General features: G+C 43.0%; 1 protein-coding gene and 1 long non-coding RNA gene across 27 annotated transcripts; one reads left to right on the forward strand and one right to left on the reverse strand.

Moving 5' to 3' along the window:
* Positions 1 to 1,976: 1,976 nt before the first annotated feature.
* nfkbie (nuclear factor of kappa light polypeptide gene enhancer in B-cells inhibitor, epsilon) lies at positions 1,977 to 14,479 on the reverse strand. The gene is made up of 6 exons (XM_035758292.2): positions 13,676 to 14,479; positions 10,982 to 11,084; positions 9,358 to 9,568; positions 4,780 to 4,868; positions 3,774 to 4,022; positions 1,977 to 3,439 (listed from the first exon to the last, which is right to left on the reverse strand). Exons 1-6 carry the CDS (start codon positions 14,017 to 14,019, stop codon positions 3,371 to 3,373), a joined length of 1,065 nt encoding a protein of 354 aa, XP_035614185.1. The 5' UTR covers positions 14,020 to 14,479; the 3' UTR covers positions 1,977 to 3,370.
* Positions 4,875 to 8,606, forward strand: LOC127909469 (uncharacterized). Of its 26 annotated transcripts, XR_008071320.1 has the most exons (9): positions 5,423 to 5,520; positions 5,574 to 5,626; positions 5,945 to 6,156; positions 6,210 to 6,421; positions 7,058 to 7,163; positions 7,376 to 7,534; positions 7,588 to 7,693; positions 7,747 to 7,852; positions 8,171 to 8,606. It is a non-coding gene; the product is annotated as an uncharacterized LOC127909469 (long non-coding RNA). The 26 variants fall into 26 exon arrangements; XR_008071319.1 differs by lacking the exons at positions 7,588 to 7,693; positions 7,747 to 7,852 and adding an exon at positions 7,959 to 8,011 and having other exon boundaries at positions 7,376 to 7,587; XR_008071333.1 differs by lacking the exon at positions 7,747 to 7,852.
* Positions 14,480 to 21,153: the final 6,674 nt, after the last annotated feature.

Consider the following 21,153-nt stretch of genomic DNA (forward strand, 5'->3'; position numbering starts at 1 on the left):
ATTTAGGGAACAATATACACAGACAGTTGGGAAAGCAAAGGCTAGCTTTTTCAAACAGAAATTTGCATCCTGTAGCACAAACTCCAAAAAGTTCTGGGACACTAAAGTCCATGGAGAATAAGAGCACCTCCTCCCAGCTGCCCTGTTCAACCTCTCTTTCGTATCATCTGAGATCCCCTTTCCAAGATTGGAAAGCTGCCACGGTAATGGCAGGGGGAGACACTCTAGACCCAAACTGTTACAGACCTGAATCGATCCTACCCTGCCTTTCTAAAGTCTTCGAAAGCCAAGTTAACAAACAAATCACTGACCATTTAGAATCCCACCGTACCTTCTCAGCTATGCAATCTGGTTTCCGAGCTGATCATGTGTGCACCTCAGCCACACTCAAGGTCCTAAACGATATCATAACCGCCATCGATTACAGACAATACCTTGCAGCCGTCTTTATCGACCTGGCCAAGGCTTTTGACTCTGTCAATCATCGCATTCTTATCGGCAGACTCAATAGCCTTGGTTTCTCAAATGACTGCCTCGCCTGGTTCACCAACTATTTCTCAGAGTTCAGTGTGTCAAATCGGAGGGCCTGTTGTCCGGGCCTCTGCCAGTCTCTTTGGGGGTGCCACAGGGTTCAATTCTCGGGCCGACTCTTTTCTCTGTATACATCAATGATGTCGCTCTTGTTGCTGGTGATTCTCTGATCCACCTCTACGCAGACAACACCATTCTGTATAGTTCTGGCCCTTCTTGGGACACTGTGTTAACAAACCTCCAGACAAGCTTCAATGCCATACAACACTCCTTCCGTGGCCTCCAACTGTTCTTAAATGCAAGTAAAACTAAATGCATGCTCTTCAACAGATCGCTGCCCGCAACCGCCCGCCGAACTAGCATCACTACTCTGGACGGTTCTGATTTAGATTATGTTGACAACTACAAATATCTAGGTGTCTGGTTAGACTGTAAACTCTACCTTCAGACTCACATTAAGCATCTCGAATCCATAATTCAATCTAGAATCTGCTTCCTATTTCGTAACAAAGCATCCTTCACTCATGCCGCCAAACATACCCTCGTAAAACTGACTATCCTACCAATCTTTGACTTTGGCGATGTCATTTACATAATAGCCTCCAACACTCTACTCAGAAAATCGGATGTAGTCTATCACAGTGCCATTAGTTTTGTCACCAAAGCCCCATATACTACCCACCACTGCAACCTGTATGCTCTCGTTGGCTGGCCCTCGCTTCATATTCGTCGCCAAATCCACTGGCTCCCGGTCATCTATAAGCCTTTGCTAGGTAAAGCCCCGCCTTATCTCAGCTCACTGATCACCATAGCAGCACCCACCCATAGCACGCGCTCCAGCAGGTATATTTCACTGGTCATCCCCAAAGCCAACTCCTTGTTTGGCCGCCTTTCCTTCCATTTCTCTGCTGCCAATGACTGGAGCAAATTGCAAAAATCACTGAAGCTGGAGTCTTATATCTCCCTCACTAACTTTAAGCATCAGCTGTCAGAGCAGCTTAACGATCATTGCACCTATACACAGCCCATCTGTAAATATCCCACTCAACCTCATCCCCATAGTTATTTTTTCTCTCCTTTGCAACCCAGTATCTCTACTTGCACATTCATCTTCTGCACATCTATCACTCCAGTGTTTATTGCTAAATTGTAATTATTTCGCCACTATGGCCTATTTATTGCCTTACCTCCCTAATCTTACTACATTTGCACACACTGTATATAGATTTTTCTATTGTGTTATTGACTGTACTTTTGTTTATCCCATGTGTAGCTCTGTGTTGTTGTTTGTGTTGCACTGCTTTGCTTTATCTTTGCCAGGTCACGGTTGTAAATGAGAACTTGTTCTCAACTGGCTTACCTGGTTAAATAAAGGTGAAAAAATAAATAAAAAATGAACAGAAATTCTGAACATATGTTTAGGAATGACAAGGAAAAAAGTGAAATGGTGTTGATTATATTCTGTTTATTACAAAATATAAGAGTTTGAAACTGTTAAGAGAAGGAGGATTGTTAAACAGGGAAAATAGAACTGTATTGAAAATACATCTATTATGATCAAATGTGTCTTACCAACAAAGATACTGGCAAGGCAATACATTCAAAGTATAAACCAATAAATGAAATATACAATGAAAGATATTAAGTTATGATAATAGATAAAGAACCTCTTTATGATAACAGATTTACAGTGACTAAAGTTTTTTTTAAATGTAAAGTTCCATTCTGAGAGCTTAAACTATTTTCACTTACAGCATGACAGCAATGCATTGTCTTAATCAGTTAGTATACACATTTGATAGAGGTAGATTCCTTGTATTTTACAGGGAAATGAAACATTGGAATTCTTCCCACTCATAATCATCTGTTTTTGATAGTAAATTAATGTAGTTCATTTAGTTTCCAAGTGAGATTTAACTGCTCCTAGTATTGGATTATGGGTATAGAACTGATTCAGTAGATATACATTTCCCCCTTTGTACCTTTTGCTAGTGGAGAAAAAGCTACTTTTCAATGTGAATTTCTCATGCAGAGGGATCAATCCTAACTTTGACTTTTCATGCACAACTCAATCTTACATTGATTGACTTCAATGCATGATTAACACAAAAGGCACGCAGATTGCAGATTAGTATTCATCCCATATAGTATATAGTCATGATGTACAAAACATTAGGAGCACCTTCCTAACATTGAGTTGCACCCCCCCGCCCCTCCCCTTTGAACTAAAAACTGCTTTAATTCATCGGGGCATGGACTCTACACGGTGTCCAAAGCGTTCCACAGGGATGCTGGCCCATGTTGACTCCAATGCTTCCCACAAATGTGTCAAGTTGACTGGATGTCCTTTGGGTGGTGGGCCATTTTTGATACACACAGGAAACTGTTGAGCATGAAAAACCCAGCAGAGTATGCAGTTCTTGACACCCTCAAACTGGTGCACCTGGCCCCTACTACCATACCCCATTCAAAGTCACTTAAATATTTTGTCTTGCCCATTCACCTTCTGAATGGCACACATACACAATCCATGTCTCTTAGGTCTCAAGACTTAAAAATCCTTCTTTAACCTGTCTCCCCCCCTTCATCTACACTGATGGAAGTAGATTTAACAATAAGGGATCATAGCTTCCACCTGAATTCACCTGGTCAGTCTATATCAGCAGGTGTTCCTAATGTTTTGTTCACTCAGTGTACACACAATATAAATGAAAGTAAACCATCACACAATAAGAAACATGATTGAAGTAAAGCTACAGTTTTCCGATGATGAGGCTCAAGATGTTCAAGATTGAAAATGTCTCCAGCTGTAGAGTATATTCAGGTGGTGAGAGTACACTCAGAATGGCCCTCCAACCACTGACCTGCCCTGGATTTGAATGTCATCAAAAGGGAAAAGAGCAAGGATCTGAAAGGAAGCCATATGGTGGGGGTTTATTTTTCACATATTTTATACCTCTGATCCAGACAACAGTCAGTCTCTTTCATAACAATAAATACATTGGGAATGTTACAATTTCCCCCCAAATCCTCACAAATATGTATTTATAGCATTTTCAGTGAATATCAGCGGACATCGAGTCAAACGCCAAAAACACTTTGAACTGATTTCCCAGACACAGATGAAGTTTATATCTATAGGTATATCTATACTAAAAAAAGCATTTTCAATGGAGAATCTTTTTAGTCCAGTACAAGGATTCATTTGTGTGTGGGAAACTGACCCTTCCTGTATAACTCACATCATCATTGCCGTCGGCTAGATCCAGTGCCGTCTCATCCTCCATGTTCCTCAGCATCTTGTCGGCCCCAGACTGGCAGAGCAGGTTGGCGATGGCTGCGTCCTGCCGGCCCACCGCCAGGTGAAGTGGCGTGCAGCCGTTGAACATGGCAGCGTCCATGTCAGCTCCCTTGTTCAGCAGCAGAGTCACAGAGATTGCGTCATGGAGCTCCACGGCCAGATGGAGAGCTGTCTTACCACTTGTACCTTCCTGGGGGACAGAGAGAAGACAGGCAAGGGTAAGGGAATCTGTAAATACAATTTCCCCTCAAAAAAGATAGGGTGAGGGAAAGGCCACCAGGGGGAGCAAAGGACCAAACAATCTGTCCTCATCAATCAAGTAGCTATTCATTCTAAAACTGAAAATGTGCCAATGTCTTGAACACATAAAATGAGGCATATTATATATACTGTATAGCAAGCTTATTTCCCCCAGAAATATATCTGGGGTAGGTAAGGTCAGTCTGCTATGTTGTGTTCTATATCCATCTATATGTGACTCAGACTTGCTGGCCAGGGCCTATTCTCTGACACGTCAAGCATCTCCAGAAAACCCCCTGGTTCCCAGCCAGCCTCATCACAACCCAACTCTAATTACATGAATCCATCAGAATCCACTGAGCTCAGACCGTATCACTATCAGTACAGTAAAGTAGTAAAGGACATAGCTTGAAAGAGAAAGTCTGTACCTCTAAATATATATATGTTTAAATACCATGTGTTCATTAATATATCACATTTGCTCATATCATGACAGGATACATTCCTTTAAAGACAGTCCTCAAAGGTGCAGCTTGATCATCTAAATTGAGGTAAATGCATATCTGCCCTACTACAAATTAAGAGGATTTAGGAAAGACACAATGTTATGAAGTACTAACTACAGTATTACCACACAATGTAATGCAGTACTTGAGTAATGCAAGGTTATTGTAAGGGAGTACACCCAGGGACGTCATTAGGCAAACCTGGATGTTGAGGTCTGCCCCTTTCTTCATCAGTAGCTTCATCAGACAATGCTGTCTGTTCACAGTGGCTAAGTGGAGACAGGTGAGACCTGAAAACAAAGACACATTACTTTAAAAAAATAGCACCTGTCAAAAATCACCTTTCTGAATGAGGGATTAGATTATTTTGACTACATGTTATAGCTAGTATCAAACAAGCATCAGTAAGGTCATGCCACGTGACACACAATAACATACATAAGCTACATATCAAACAAAATATACAATTGTTTACAACAAGCTCGCACAGATGCCGACATACTGTAGACGCCAACACAACAACAGGAAGTGGCACTACATAAAGATATTCAGTAGGCACACAGCGTGCAAGGAGGCAACAGCTGATCATCCTGGGCTCTGTTCAGTAGGCACACAGCGTGCAAGGAGGCAACAGCTGATCATCCTGGGCTCTGTTTAGTAGGCATACAGCGTGCAAGGTGGCAACAGCTGATCATCCTGGGCTCTGTTCAGTAGGCATACAGCGTGCAAGGTGGCAACAGCTGATCATCCTGGGCTCTGTTCAGTAGGCACACAGCGTGCAAGGAGGCAACAGCTGATCATCCTGGGCTCTGTTCAGTAGGCACACAGCGTGCAAGGAGGCAACAGCTGATCATCCTGGGCTCTGATTAGTATGCATACAGCGTGCAAGGTGGCAACAGCTGATCATCCTGGGCTCTGTTCAGTAGGCATACAGCGTGCAAGGTGGCAACAGCTGATCATCCTGGGCTCTGTTCAGTAGGCACATAGCGTGCAAGGTGGCAACAGCTGATCATCCTGGGCTCTGTTCAGTAGGCACACAGCGTGCAAGGTGGCAACAGCTGATCATCCTGGGCTCTGTTTAGTAGGCACATAGCGTGCAAGGTGGCAACAGCTGATCATCCTGGGCTCTGTTCAGTAGGCATACAGCGTGCAAGGTGGCAACAGCTGATCATCCTGGGCTCTGTTTAGTAGGCATACAGCGTGCAAGGTGGCAACAGCTGATCATCCTGGGCTCTGTTTAGTAGGCATACAGCGTGCAAGGTGGCAACAGCTGATCATCCTGGGCTCTGTTTAGTAGGCATACAGCGTGCAAGGTGGCAACAGCTGATCATCCTGGGCTCTGTTTAGTAGGCATACAGCGTGCAAGGTGGCAACAGCTGATCATCCTGGGCTCTGTTCAGTAGGCACACAGCGTGCAAGGTGGCAACAGCTGATCATCCTGGGCTCTGTTTAGTAGGCATACAGCGTGCAAGGTGGCAACAGCTGATCATCCTGGGCTCTGTTCAGTAGGCATACAGCGTGCAAGGTGGCAACAGCTGATCATCCTGGGCTCTATTCAGTAGGCATACAGCGTGCAAGGTGGCAACAGCTGATCATCCTGGGCTCTGTTTAGTAGGCACACAGTGTGCAAGGTGGCAACAGCTGATCATCCTGGGCTCTATTCAGTAGGCACACAGCGTGCAAGGTGGCAACAGCTGATCATCCTGGGCTCTATTCAGTAGGCATACAGCGTGCAAGGTGGCAACAGCTGATCATCCTGGGCTCTGTTTAGTAGGCATACAGCGTGCAAGGTGGCAACAGCTGATCATCCTGGGCTCTGTTCAGTAGGCATACAGCGTGCAAGGTGGCAACAGCTGATCATCCTGGGCTCTGTTTAGTAGGCATACAGCGTGCAAGGTGGCAACAGCTGATCATCCTGGGCTCTGTTTAGTAGGCATACAGCGTGCAAGGTGGCAACAGCTGATCATCCTGGGCTCTGTTCAGTAGGCATACAGCGTGCAAGGAGGCAACAGCTGATCATCCTGGGCTCTGTTCAGTAGGCATACAGCGTGCAAGGAGGCAACAGCTGATCATCCTGGGCTCTGTTCAGTAGGCATACAGCGTGCAAGGAGGCAACAGCTGATCATCCTGGGCTCTGTTCAGTAGGCATACAGCGTGCAAGGAGGCAACAGCTGATCATCCTGGGCTCTGTTCAGTAGGCATACAGCGTGCAAGGAGGCAACAGCTGATCATCCTGGGCTCTGTTTAGTAGGCATACAGCGTGCAAGGTGGCAACAGCTGATCATCCTGGGCTCTGTTCAGTAGGCATACAGCGTGCAAGGAGGCAACAGCTGATCATCCTGGGCTCTGTTCAGTAGGCACACAGCGTGCAAGGTGGCAACAGCTGATCATCCTGGGCTCTATTCAGTAGGCATACAGCGTGCAAGGTGGCAACAGCTGATCATCCTGGGCTCTATTCAGTAGGCATACAGCGTGCAAGGTGGCAACAGCTGATCATCCTGGGCTCTGTTTAGTAGGCATACAGCGTGCAAGGTGGCAACAGCTGATCATCCTGGGCTCTGTTCAGTAGGCATACAGCGTGCAAGGTGGCAACAGCTGATCATCCTGGGCTCTGTTCAGTAGGCACACAGCGTGCAAGGAGGCAACAGCTGATCATCCTGGGCTCTGTTCAGTAGGCACACAGCGTGCAAGGAGGCAACAGCTGATCATCCTGGGCTCTGTTCAGTAGGCATACAGCGTGCAAGGTGGCAACAGCTGATCATCCTGGGCTCTGTTTAGTAGGCATACAGCGTGCAAGGTGGCAACAGCTGATCATCCTGGGCTCTGTTCAGTAGGCACACAGCGTGCAAGGTGGCAACAGCTGATCATCCTGGGCTCTGTTTAGTAGGCATACAGCGTGCAAGGTGGCAACAGCTGATCATCCTGGGCTCTGTTCAGTAGGCATACAGCGTGCAAGGTGGCAACAGCTGATCATCCTGGGCTCTGTTTAGTAGGCATACAGCGTGCAAGGTGGCAACAGCTGATCATCCTGGGCTCTGTTTAGTAGGCATACAGCGTGCAAGGTGGCAACAGCTGATCATCCTGGGCTCTGTTCAGTAGGCATACAGCGTGCAAGGTGGCAACAGCTGATCATCCTGGGCTCTGTTTAGTAGGCATACAGCATGCAAGGTGGCAACAGCTGATCATCCTGGGCTCTGTTTAGTAGGCATACAGCGTGCAAGGTGGCAACAGCTGATCATCCTGGGCTCTGTTCAGTAGGCATACAGCGTGCAAGGTGGCAACAGCTGATCATCCTGGGCTCTGTTTAGTAGGCATACAGCGTGCAAGGTGGCAACAGCTGATCATCCTGGGCTCTGTTCAGTAGGCATACAGCGTGCAAGGTGGCAACAGCTGATCATCCTGGGCTCTGTTCAGTAGGCATACAGCGTGCAAGGTGGCAACAGCTGATCATCCTGGGCTCTGTTTAGTAGGCATACAGCGTGCACGGTGGCAACAGCTGATCATCCTGGGCTCTGTTTAGTAGGCATACAGCGTGCAAGGTGGCAACAGCTGATCATCCTGGGCTCTGTTTAGTAGGCATACAGCGTGCAAGGTGGCAACAGCTTTGCAAAGAAGGGCACCTATTGTTAGATGGGTAAATATAAAAAAGCAGACATTGAATATTCCTTTGAGCATGGTGAAGTTATTAATGACACTTTGGATGGTGTATCAATACACCCAGTCACTACAAAGATACAGGCGTCTTTCCTAACTCAGTTGCCGGAGAGGAAGGAAACCGCTCAGGGATTTCACCATGAGGCCAATGGTGACTTTAAAACAGTTACAGAGTTTAATGGCTGTAGTTACTCCACAATACTAACGTAAATTACAGAGTGAAAAGAAGGAAGCCTGTACAGACTAAAAATATTTCAAAACATGCATCCTGTTTACAACAAAGCATTAAAGTAATACTGCAAAAAATGTGGCAAAGCAATTCACTTTTGTCCTGAATACAAAGTGTTCTGTTTGGGGCAAATCCAGTACCACTCTCTATATTTTCAAGCATAGTGGTGTCTGCATCATATTATGGGTATGCTTGTAATCGTTAAGGGCTGGGGAGTTTTCAGGATAAAAAATAGAGATTAATTCACCTTTCAGCAGGACAATAACCTAAAACACAAGGCCAAATCTACACTGGAGTTGCTTAGCAAGAAGACAGTGAATGTTCCTGAGTGGCCGAGTTACAGTTTTGACTTAAATCTGCTTGAAAATCTGTGGCAAGACTTGAAAATGCTTTTCTAGCAATGATACGTTTTGAAAAGAATAATGGGACAATATTGTTCATTCCAGGTGCAAAGCTCTTAGACAGTTACCCAGGAAGACTCACACCTGTAATGGCTTTCAAATGTGATTCTAAAATGTATTGACTCTGTAATGAATATTTAAGTAAATCAGATATTTCTGTATTTCATTAACAAAAATGTTTTTGTTGTAACACAACAGAATGTGGAACACAACAGAATGTGGAATAAGTCAAGGGGTATGACTACTTTCTGAAGGCTCTGTACATTATGTAGAACACACATGTAGAATAAGGAAAGTAACAGCTCTATTTATGACATTCATAGCTGTAATATTTCATGTTTGCCTACTGTAGCGGGCCCAGGGTTGTATTCATTACTGCACACATAGAAAAACGAAAATTGAGTGTTTCTTATATGGCAAGTCCAGGTAGGCTCCCTGTTTCAGTCAGTTTTTTCCCCATTTGGTGCCTAATGAATATGGGCCCTGCTCTCTCACCTCTCCAGTTCTGGGTCTCCAGCACGGAGCCCAGCTTGCTGGGGGAGACATCCCGGGTCATCTCGGTGGCGCATTTGGCCTGGCCCTGCTCACAGGCCACATGGAGCGGCGTGTTGCCCTCCTGGTCCTGCAGCTCCAGGCTGGCCCCGCTCTCCACAAGGGCCCGCACCACCGAAGACAGGCTCAGGTAGGTGGCAAGGTGTAGCGGCGCCTAAAGACCACGCATAAAAATATAATTACTTGGGTACACTCAATATCCAGTCCACCCATCACAGAACATTGACTAGGATGGGGATCCCCTTTCTAGTATTTCTATTTCTATGGAACCACATACCAATCCAAACAAACAACCAACAATGGGTTAGTATTACAGGTTGGTGTGATATCTGACTTGGAGTCAGAATGGGCCCTCTTTTAAAGTGAATTTAATACAATCAGGGTTGCTAAGAGCTGATCAAGGATCTGAACTTAAGTACAGTTGCTAGTATCTACACTGAGTGTACAAAACATTAGGAACACCTTCCTAATATTGTGTTGCACCCCCTTTTGCCCTCAGAATAGCCTCAATTCGTCAGGGCATGGACTCAAAAGCATTCCACAGGGATGCTAGCACATGTTGACTCCAATGCTTCCCACAGTTGCATCAAGTTGGCTGGATGTCCTTTGGGTGGTGGACCATTCTTGATACACATGGGAAACTGTTAAGCGTGAAAAACCCAGCAGCGTTGCAGTTCTTGACACAGTCAAACCGGTGCACCTGGCACCTACTGCCATTCCCCATTCAAAGGCACTTTGCTATTTACCCTCTGAATGGCCCTCATACACAATCCATGTCTCATTTGTCTTAAAACTCCTTCTTTAACCTGACTCCTCCGTTTCATCTACACTGATTGAAGTGGATATAACAGATGACATCCATAAGGGATCACCTCGATTCACCTGGTCAGTCAATGTCAATGTATTAACTAAAATAAATCAAATGTAGGCCTAAGGCATCAATGTGGAACTGCTGGTTGAACTGTGTAGGGGGGGAATATAATGACTAATATAACCAGTAGGGCTACCACTGCTTACGTGGCTTTTGGTAAACTCTAACAGAACAGAGAAAGAACAAGGCTATGTGTGTGTGAGTCATGGTGTAAAACGCTGACTGTGTCATTTCTGCTCTCTCCGCTTTCCTCTCCGACCCATCAGGATTTCTCCAATGCCACGTCAGCTTGCCCCCCTGCATGTTCACTCAAACCTCCTCTTAAATCTGCCCTGACTAGCTTAAATGTTTTTATCTATGAGACAGAGAAGATTCCAGATACGATTCCTCCACTCTTATTCGTTTTTTAAAGGCGGGAAAGCAGGGGAGTTTCCAATTTCATTTAAGCTCCCTTATGAAATAACTGTGGAACCACCCACCGAACCGTTACTGTGGGAGGATGCACTACTGGAGAAAGGGGAAGAGAATTTCTCTTGAATTACACGATGCAGAAATAACATTATCACCTCTGTCGTCATAAACATTGGCAATTGCAATCATCAAGAGGAAGTCTCATGAAGGTTAAGTCAGTTTCAGTACACCAGTATAACCAGTGCTGACGGTGTAAAGGGAGGACTGTTGCTTTGTTTACTGTACCTGGTACAAGTTGTTCTGGATGTCCAAGACATCTTTGGGGAACAGCTGTACCAGTTGGTTGGCAAAGTGTTCATCTTCATGGATGATGGCTAAATGCAGGACTCTAGAAGGGAAACAAAAACAAAACAACTTTTATCATTATATTTCTATAATAAATCAGACTGATTTATAAAATACCTTTTTTCATTAAATGTGTCATGAAGTGCTTTTACGGTAACCCGTCCTAGGCCCCACAGCAAGCAAAAGCAGTTGAGTTACTGTCACTTTCCAGTTGAATGCAACTGGAAAGTGAGCCGCCCGAGGAGAGTGGAATCATTTCTCATTCAAAATGTCCAGTTACTTTCCTTCAAAGTAAGCAGCCTCAGGAGATGAGAACAACATGTAATTTGATGGAAAGAATTACCTGCTTGAGCATTCTTAGAATGATATCCAGACCTACCTGGAAATGTAAGACATTGCATTAATGTCAACTGTTTGCTTAGCAGGCCACACTCATTGGTTGCGAATGTTGTGCAATAATGGAACTTTTATGCAAAGAACAGTCATGTCAGAAGGATGTTTCATTCCGCAAAGCACTTTTCAAAATAAGTATCTTCTTGGGTATCATTTACCACTAGAACAGTAGTTACTTGAAGAAGAACAAACAAAACTATCGGTTGATGAAGGGATGTTTAACATACACAAACCGCAGACCTATGAACTTTAACTACACAGTTAAAATGCAAATGCAATGAATTTAGTTCTTTACTGCACCCCATTCACGCTGTCATCACATTTGGTTCATACAGTCAAAGTGGAAAACAGCCACACCAAGAAACACTCACCCCAAAAGCTAAAGGGGAAGTTCTAGCAGACAAGAGTCAAATGCAGGAAATGGGCACAACAGTGCTTTGTTTAACCTACATCAAGGCTTTCCAAAACACATTGTTCACACACTATTCCCTACAAAGTGCATTACTTTGGACCAGAGCTACATTTTCAACCTAACTAACTGATGTGAAAGTAGTGTAGAAGGCCGATAAGGCCAAAAGTCTGCATGTCTGTGTGTCTGTGGTAATTGTATGAGTTTCATTAATCAGTCTATTCTTGGGAGATAATTACTATGTGAACATGTGCCCTGCCTCGTCTATCATGGGGAATTTCCAGTGCTGTGTCTTTTACACTTCTGCTTTCCAATCGAGGCACCTCACAGAAGTTCATCCGCAGCTTTCACACAAAGGCCTGAGAGTATGTATCACTCCACACTTACTCTCCTCTTAGTTGACATCACATGCCATGATTATTGGGATTAGGATAAACACGCAAAGAAAGAGCTGTGCAGGGCAAAACTACAGGTCATTCCCCAAACCTTGATTTATTCATCCAGACAGCAACAACAGGTGGTTGTTCTGATTGTTCGCTGCAAATTGGTGCAGTAGGCCTGATCTACGAAAACGCATCAATCTTCAAATTGTTATTGCGGTTAACACACTCAGACATCCAGTCATTCCATCAGACATGACGGCATCAATGAAAACGTCACCTGTTTGTTGACAGTGGTCATTTTAGTTTATGCTTTCATTGCCAGATGAAACCCCTAAGAGGACAGCCAAAGAGTAGCACCCATCCAATTCTGTAAGATCTACCAGGTTGAATCTGGACGGGTCTCTTGGTGCTTGGGGCAAAGAGTTGTTTTTTGGATTGGGCACAAATGTATGGGGCAGGACAGACACCATCTTGTGCATTAGAATTGAGTTGATAGACATTTGCATGGCCCAATTTGTACTTAATATAGCCTATGCTATGTATTTTAGACAGGGGAAAGTCGTATTATGTATACAGATACTAAGGACACCGCTGCTGAGACTGTTCTTTATTCTTACTCTGATTATGATCTGTTCTGATGCCTAGTCACTTTAGCCAGCGTTTATGTACATATCTACCTCAAATATCTCATATTCCTGCACATTAATCTGGTAGTGGTACTCCCTGTATATAGCCCCATTATTGTGTATTCTATTTAAGCAATAAGGCCTGATGGCGTGTGGTATATTGCCAATATACCGTGGCTAAGGGCTGTTCTTACCACGACACAACGCTGAGTGCCTGGACACAGCCCTTAGCCGTGGTATATTTGCCATATATCACAAAGCCCAGAGGTGCCTTATTGCTATTAAAAACTGTTTACCACCAGAATTTGAGGAGTAAAAATAAGTGTTTTGTCATACCCTCGATATACGGTATAAAAGCTGTCAACCAATCAGCATTCAGGGCTCAAACCACCCAGTTAATAATTCTCTTTTTAACTCTGCATCTTTAGGGAGGGGTCATAAACAAACATTTCAAGGTAGTCTACATCTATTGTTTTCGGCGCATGTGACAAATATAATTTGATTTGATATTGTCAAATTAATCTAAAATTAGCCGACTGTTGTCCATACTTGAGTCTATACTGAAAAATGTGTCCATTTCTTTTCACAATTTCCTTCTGGCTATTTGTGTCCAACAAGAATTGTGGGCGGATCCCAATGTAATTAATTAAAATGCAAAGTTAACCATGCCTTGGCTTGCACACACATACACGCATGCGTGTGTTTCTTGAAACGTTGTTCACCAAAATTTCGTCGCCATGACAAGAACACGTTTGACCTTTTCAAAAACACAGCCATAGGGGAAATTAAAATATGAGTTATTTAAAGATGTTAAAACACGTACGTGTCTCCATCTTCAGTGATGGTGGTGAGAAGGTTTTCTTCATGTTCACTGCATTCTGTGTTCTCTGCGCTGTCATCTTTAGACTTCGAAATGTTGCAGCCCCCTATAATCTCACTCAAACTCTCAACATTTAGTGACGATGAGCCATAAGCAGAATCCAACCGCTCCTCTGTGCTGGTGATAGTCAATTTATCCCTGGATTCACTGGGTTCAGAAGTCGAATCCTGATCTGTTTTGATAAAGGGGTCATCTTTCATTAACGATTGGAAGGATTCAACACCAGAGTCCATTTGGTTATCCTCCAACAAATCCAATTTCCGCTTCGCATCTTCGGCGCTTTGCATGGTGGCCCGCGATCCACAGTCACTCCAGGTAGTCTTGACCGTTTTAATCCCCGAGAGGTCTATATGTTGCTTGATGGTGCGAGCAGTTCTCGGGAGGAAAACTCGATCACACCTGAGTAGGAATTCACTGTTCCCTTCTGAAACCAAAGGTAGCGTTTCATGCCATCGGATCGAGCGCGTTTACTTTCCCCCACACCACCAGTTTAGGCTACACGAAAATAAGTGGAGTCATCTTGCAACAATGCATAAATGGTATAAACGCTTCCCTACACGCAAAATGGGGCATTTTACTTCAAAACATCATAAGAGTCTTAACATCAGCAACAGGCTTCAAAATAACGTTGGCACAGTCATAACCTGTGGTAAACCTGCATAGTTGAGAGCATGTGAGCGATGAAACGCGATAGGGGAAGCGCTCTGCGCTTACGTGAAAAGGCGGACTGTTTTTGTCTGGAGATGCGGATGGGGAATCCCCGAAGTGCGTATTATGCACTTACATTACAACCACCCCCAACGCTGTGGAGTGTCCCTGGTTTTACAGGATAGGTTTGAACGACACTCCCCGTACCATGCATACATTTCTGTTTCTTTCTAAACGAGTGTGTCACAATGTTTCAGTGAGTAAAGACCATATGATAGGCCTAAAACAGCATAGCCTCGACCTGTACTCTAAATGTTGCAATATGGGGACATGTAACTTTTTGTAGATACACTGCCTTCACAAAATTATTCACACCCCTTGACTTTTTCAAAATGTTGTTGTGGTACAGCCTGAATTTAAAATGGATTCAATGTAGATTGTTTTGGTCACTGGCCTACACACAATACCCCATAATGTCAAAGTGGAATTATGCTTTTAGAAAAAATAAAAGTCAATAAGTATTCAACCCCTTTGTTATGGCACGCCTAACTGCGCTAAGGAGTAAAAATGTGCTTAACAAGTCGCATAATAAGTTGCATGGACTCACTCTGTGTGCAATAACATGTTTAACATGATTTTTGAATGACTACCTTATCTGTTTACCCCACACATACAATAATGTGTAAGGTCCCTCAGTCAAGCAATGAATTTCAAAACAGATTCAACCACAAAGACCAGGGAGGTTTTCCAATGCCTCGCTAAGAAGGTAGATGGGTAAAAAAAAGAAGCATATATTGAATATCATTTTGAGCATGGTGAAGTTGTTAATTACTCTTTGGGTGGTGCATCAATACACCCAGTCACTACAAAGATACAGGCTTCCTTCCTTACTCAGTTGGAGGAAGGAAACTGCTCAGGGACTTCACCATGAGACCAATGGTGACTTTAAAACAGGTACAGAGTTGAATGGCTGTGATAGGAGAAAACTGAGGATGGATCAACAACATTGTAGTTACTCCACAATACTAATCTAATTGACCGAGTGAAAAGAAGGAAGCTTGAACAGAATAAAAATATTCCAAAACATGCATCATGTTTGCAACAAGGCACAAATGTAATACTGCAAAAAATGTGGCAAAGCAATTCACTTTTTGTCCTGAATACAAAGTGTTATGTTTGGGGAAAATACAATACAACACATTACTGACTACCACTGTCCATATTTTCAAGCATAGTGGTGGCTGCATCATGTTACTGGTATGCTTGTAATCATTAATGACTAGGGAGTTTTTAAGGATAAAAATTAAACGGAATGGAGGTAAACACAGGCAAAATCATTGAAAAAAACCTGGTTCAGTCTGCCTTCCTTCAGACACTGGGAGATTAATTATCCTTACAGCAGGACAATAACTTAAAACACAAGGCCAAATCTACACTGGAGTTGCTTACCAAGAAGAAAGTGAAAGCTCCAGAGTGGCTGAGTTACAGTTTTGACTTAAATCTACTTGAAAATCTATGGCCAGACCTGAAAATGGTTGTCTAGCAATGACCAACAACCAATTTCACACAGCTTGAAGAATTTTGAAAATAATAATGGGCAAATATTGTACAATATTGTACAATCAAAGTGTGCAAAGCTCTTAGAGACCCAGAAATACTCACAGCTGTAATTACTGCCAAAGGGGATTCTAACATGCATTGACTCATGGGTTTGAATACTTACAGTGAGGCAAAAAAGTATTTAGTCAGCCACCAATTGTGCAAGTTCTCCCACTTTAAAAGATGAGAGAGGCCTGTAATTTTCATCATAGGTACACTTCAACTATGACAGGCAAAATGAGAAAAAAATCCAGAAAATCACATTGTAGGATTTTTAATGAATTTATTTGCAAATTATGGTGGGAAATAAGTATTTGGTCACCTACAAACAAGCAAGATGTCTGGCTCTCACAAATCTGTAACTTCTTCTTTAAGAGGCTCCTCTGTCCTCCACTCGTTACCTGTATTAATGGCACATGTTTGAACTTGTTATCAGTATAAAAGACACCTGTCCACAACCTCAAACAGTCACACTCCAAACTCCACTATGGCCAAGACCAAAGAGCTGTCAAAGGACACCAGAAACAAAATTGTAGACCTGTACCAGGCTGGGAAGACTGAATCTGCAATAGGTAAGCAGCTTGGTTTGAAGAAATCAACAGTGGGAGCAATTATTAGGAAATGGAAGACATACAAGACCACTGATAATCTCCCTCGATCTGTGGATCCACGCAAGATCTCACCCCGTGGGGTCAAAATGATCACAAGAACGGTGAGCAAAAATCCCAGAACCACACAGGGGGACCTAGTGAATGACCTGCAGAGAGCTGGGACCAAAGTAACAAAGCCTACCATCAGTAAAGCCGCCAGGGACTCAAATCCTGCAGTGCCAGACGTGTCCCCCTGCTTAAGCCAGTACATGTCCAGGCCCGTCTGAAGTTTGCTAGAGAGCATTTGGATGATCCAGAAGAAGATTGGGAGAATGTCATATGGTCAGATGAAACCAAAATAGAACATTTTGATAAAAACTAAACTCGTCGTGTTTGGAGGACAAAGCATGCTGAGTTGCATCCAAAGAACATCATATCTACTGTGAACCATGGGAGTGGAAACATCATGCTTTGGGGCTGTTTTTCTGCAAAGGGACCAGGACGACTGATCCGTGTAAAGGAAAGAATGAACGGGGCAATGTATCGTGAGATTTTGAGTGAAAACCTCCTTCATTGAAGATGAAACGTGGCCGGGTCTTTCAGCATGACAATGATCCCAAACACACCGCCCGGGCAACGAAGGAGTGGCTTCGTAAGAAGCATTTCAAGGTCCTGGAGTGGCCTAGCCAGTCTCCAGATCTCAACCCCATAGAAACTCTTTGGAGGGAGTTGAAAGTCCGTGTTGCCCAGCAACAGCCCCAAAACATCACTGCTCTCGAGGAGATCTGCATGGAGGAATGGGCCAAAATACCAGAAACAGTGTGTGAAAACCATGTGAAGACTTACAGAAAACATTTGACCTCTGTCATTGCCAACAAAGGGTATATAACAAAGTATTGAGATAAACTTTTGTTATTGACCAAATACTTATTTTCCACCATAATCTGCAAATAAATTCATAAAAAATCCTACAATGTGATTTTCTGTATTTGTTTTCTAATTTTGTCTGTCATAGTTGAAGTGTACCTATGATGAAAATTACAGGCCTCTCTCGTCTTTTTAAGTGGGAGAACTTGCACAATTGGTGGCTGACCAAATACTTTTTTGCCCCACTGTATGTATCACGCCTGCTCCCGCTCTCCCTCTCTGGCGCTCAGGGGCGCCAGGCTGCCCTTCATTAGGCACACCTGTCACCATCATTATGTGCAGCTGCGCAATATTGGACTCCATTACTTTGTTGATTACCCCCTCTATATTTGTCTGCTCCTCAGTTTGTTCCCTGTGTCAGCGTTGATGTCGTTATTTTTTCCCTGTCCAGACGCTGTTCCTGTCCGATGTTTATTAAATGTTCACTCCCTGTACCTGCTTCTCGTCTCCAGCATCGATCCTCACACTTATGTAAATGTAAATATTTCTGTGTTTCATTTTCAATACATTTGCAAACATTTAAAAAAACATGCCTTCACTTTGTCATAATTTTTTTTTTTTTTTTTAATGGGATAGTATGTGTAGATGGGTGAGGAAAAAATGGATTTAATCCATTTTGAATTCAGGCTGTAACACAACAAAATGTGGAATAAGTCAAGGGGTGTGGATACTTTCTGAAGGCATTCACAATAGGCCTAATACAAACATGGAAATACAACTGGTGGCCTATAGTATATATAGACTACTAATGCTTACTCACTGTAAACACAACTTCAATGGCCAATATAACCTACTAGGCTAATGCTTATTCACTGTAAACATGATTTTAGTGGCCTATAGAAAAGCCTACTAATGCTTAATCACTGTAAACCCAACTGCAGGAGTTTCAGTGCAAGACTTGTAGCCTAATTTTCCAGCAGAGAGCACTGGTCAGCTTTTTTTAGTCCAACCCCAAAAGGTTCAATATGTCTCCTGTAGGCTATTTCTCCTATCTGGGGGTTCTCTCTGATTTAGCTCATGGTATCACAATTAAATAAAGAGGTATCATCTCATCTGTAGCCTTTTCTTGGTAACAAAAGAGAAAAATGTGTTCATGGGTAGACAGAGGGTAGTCGTCTGAAATCTGCCAAAACTCCACACCGTTACATAGGAGTCAAACCTGACCGTAAATCCCTTTCCCTTGTTCAAATTAAGCCTAATATCAGTATGGCCATTAGGGGGCAGAATCAGCCATGTTATAGCAGATTATGTACCTTTGAGAGTTGATACCACTCTTTACAGCCTACAGTACAGGCATTACATTACATTACATACATTAGATGTTACATGTTTGACTACAGCATTATTGAAGAATTACTACAGCATTACTGCATAATTACTACAGCATTAGTACAACATTACTGCAGAATTACTACAGCATTATTGCAGACTTACTACAGCATTACTGCATAATTACTACAGCATTAGTACAACATTACTGCAGAATTACTACAACATTACTGCAGAATTACTACAGCATTATTGCAGACTTACTACAGCATTACTGCATAATTACTACAGCATTAGTACATTACTGCAGAATTACTACAGCATTATTGCAGACTTACTACAGCATGAATTACATTAGTACAACATTACTGCAGAATTACTACAGCATTATTGCAGACTTACTACAGCATTACTGCATAATTACTACAGCATTAGTACAACATTACTGCAGAATTACTACAGCATTATTGCAGACTTACTACAGCATTACTGCATAATTACTACAGCATTAGTACAACATTACTGCATAATTACTACAGCATTAGTACAACATTACTGCAGAATTACTACAGCATTATTGCAGACTTACTACAGCATTACTGCATAATTACAACAGCATTAGTACAACATTACTGCAGAATTACTACAGCATTACAGAAACACAGTGCTACAGAGGATTACTTGAATAATATGAACTATAGAAGCCCTAGTCATGCCCATAGCATGAAGAGCGACTCAGCAGATTTTCTGTGCATTTCAACTTGCTGTCAAGAGCCGCTGATGCATATTTTGGCCTGCAGTTAATGTTATTAATGTTCCAAGTGCAATCATATCTGGCCATGCTTTTTGAATGATCAGATACAGTTGAAGTTGGATGTTTACATGTTTACAGGTTGGAGTCATTAAAACTTGTTTTTTCAACCACTCCACAAATTTCTTGTTAACAAACTATAGTTTTGGCAAGTCGGTTAGGACATCTACTTTGTGCATGACACAAGTCATTTTTCCAACAATTGTTTACAGACAGATTATTTCACTTATAATTAATTCATTGTATCACAATTCCAGTGGGTCAGAAGTGTACATACACTAAGTTGACTGTGCCTTTAAACAGCTAGGAAAATTCCAGAAAATGATATCATGGCGTTAGAAGCTTCTGATAGGCTAATTGACATCATTTGAGTCAATTGGAGGTGTACCTGTGGATGTATTTCAAGGCCTTCCTTCAAACTCACTGCCTCTTTGCTTGACATCATGAGAAAATCAAAAGAAATCAGCCAAGACCTCAGAAAAAAAATTGTAGACCTCCACAAGTCTGGTTCATCCTTGGGAGCAATTTCCAAATGCCTGAAGGTACCACGTTCATCTGTACAAACAATAGTACGCAAGTATAAACACCATGGGACCACGCAGCCGTCGTACCGCTCAGGAAGGAGACGCATTCTGTCTCCTAGAGATGAACGTACTTTGGTGTGAAAAGTGCAAATCAATCAAGGAACAACAGCAAAGGACCTTGTGAAGATGCTGGAGGAAACAGGTACAAAAGTATCAATATCCACAGTAAAACAACTCCTATATCGACATAACCTGAAAGGCCGCTCAGCAAGGAAGAAGCCACTGCTCCAAAACTGCCATAAAAAAGCCAGACTACGGTTTGCAACTGCACTTCAGGACAAAGATCGTACTTTTTGGAGAAATGTCCTCTGGTCTGATAAAACAAAAATAGAACTGTTTGGACATAATGACCATCATTAGGTTTAGAGGAAAAAGGGGGAGGCTTGCAAGCCGAAGAACACCATCCCAACCGTAAAGCAGGGGGTGGCAGCATCATGTTGTGGGGGTGCTTTGCTGCAGGAGGGACTGGTGCACTTCACAAAATAGATGGCATCATGAGCGAGTGATGATTATGTGGATATATTGAAGCAACATCTCAAGACATCAGTCAGGAAGTTAAAGCTTGGTTGCAAATGGGTCTTCCAAATGTACAATGACCCCAAGCAAAGTTGTGGCAAAATGGCTTAAGGACAAGAAAGTCAAGGTATTGGAGTGGCCATCACAAATCCCTGACCTCAATCCCATAGAACATTTGTGGGCAGAACTGAAAAAGCGTGTGTGAGCAAGGAGGCCTACAAACCTGACTCAGTTACACCAGCTCTGTCAGGAGGAATGAGGCCTACAAACCTGACTCAGTTACACCAGCTCTGTCAGGAGGAATGGACCAAAATTCATCCAACTTATAATAATAATAATAATATATGCCATTTAGCAGACGCTTTTATCCAAAGCGACTTACAGTCACGTGTGCATACATTCTACGTATGGGTGGTCCCGGGAATCGAACCCACTACCCTGGCGTTACAAGCACCATGCTCTACCAACTGAGCTACA

The sequence above is a fragment of the Oncorhynchus keta genome, chromosome 19, assembly GCF_023373465.1.
Source record: "Oncorhynchus keta strain PuntledgeMale-10-30-2019 chromosome 19, Oket_V2, whole genome shotgun sequence".
NCBI lineage: Eukaryota > Metazoa > Chordata > Actinopteri > Salmoniformes > Salmonidae > Oncorhynchus > Oncorhynchus keta.

Bases quoted from the DNA above. Each gene is read 5' to 3' on its own strand.
- nfkbie (XM_035758292.2), bottom strand. From the start codon at position 14,019: ATGCAAAGCGCCGAAGATGCGAAGCGGAAATTGGATTTGTTGGAGGAT. The intron at 11,085-13,675 runs GTACGTGTTTTA...TTTCCCTTCTAG, and splicing joins ATCACTGAAGATGGAGACAC to AGTCCTGCATTTAGCCATCA. The intron at 3,440-3,773 runs GTGAGTTATACA...GCTTCCTTTCAG, and splicing joins TAGCCGACGGCAATGATGAT to ATCCTTGCTCTTTTCCCTTT.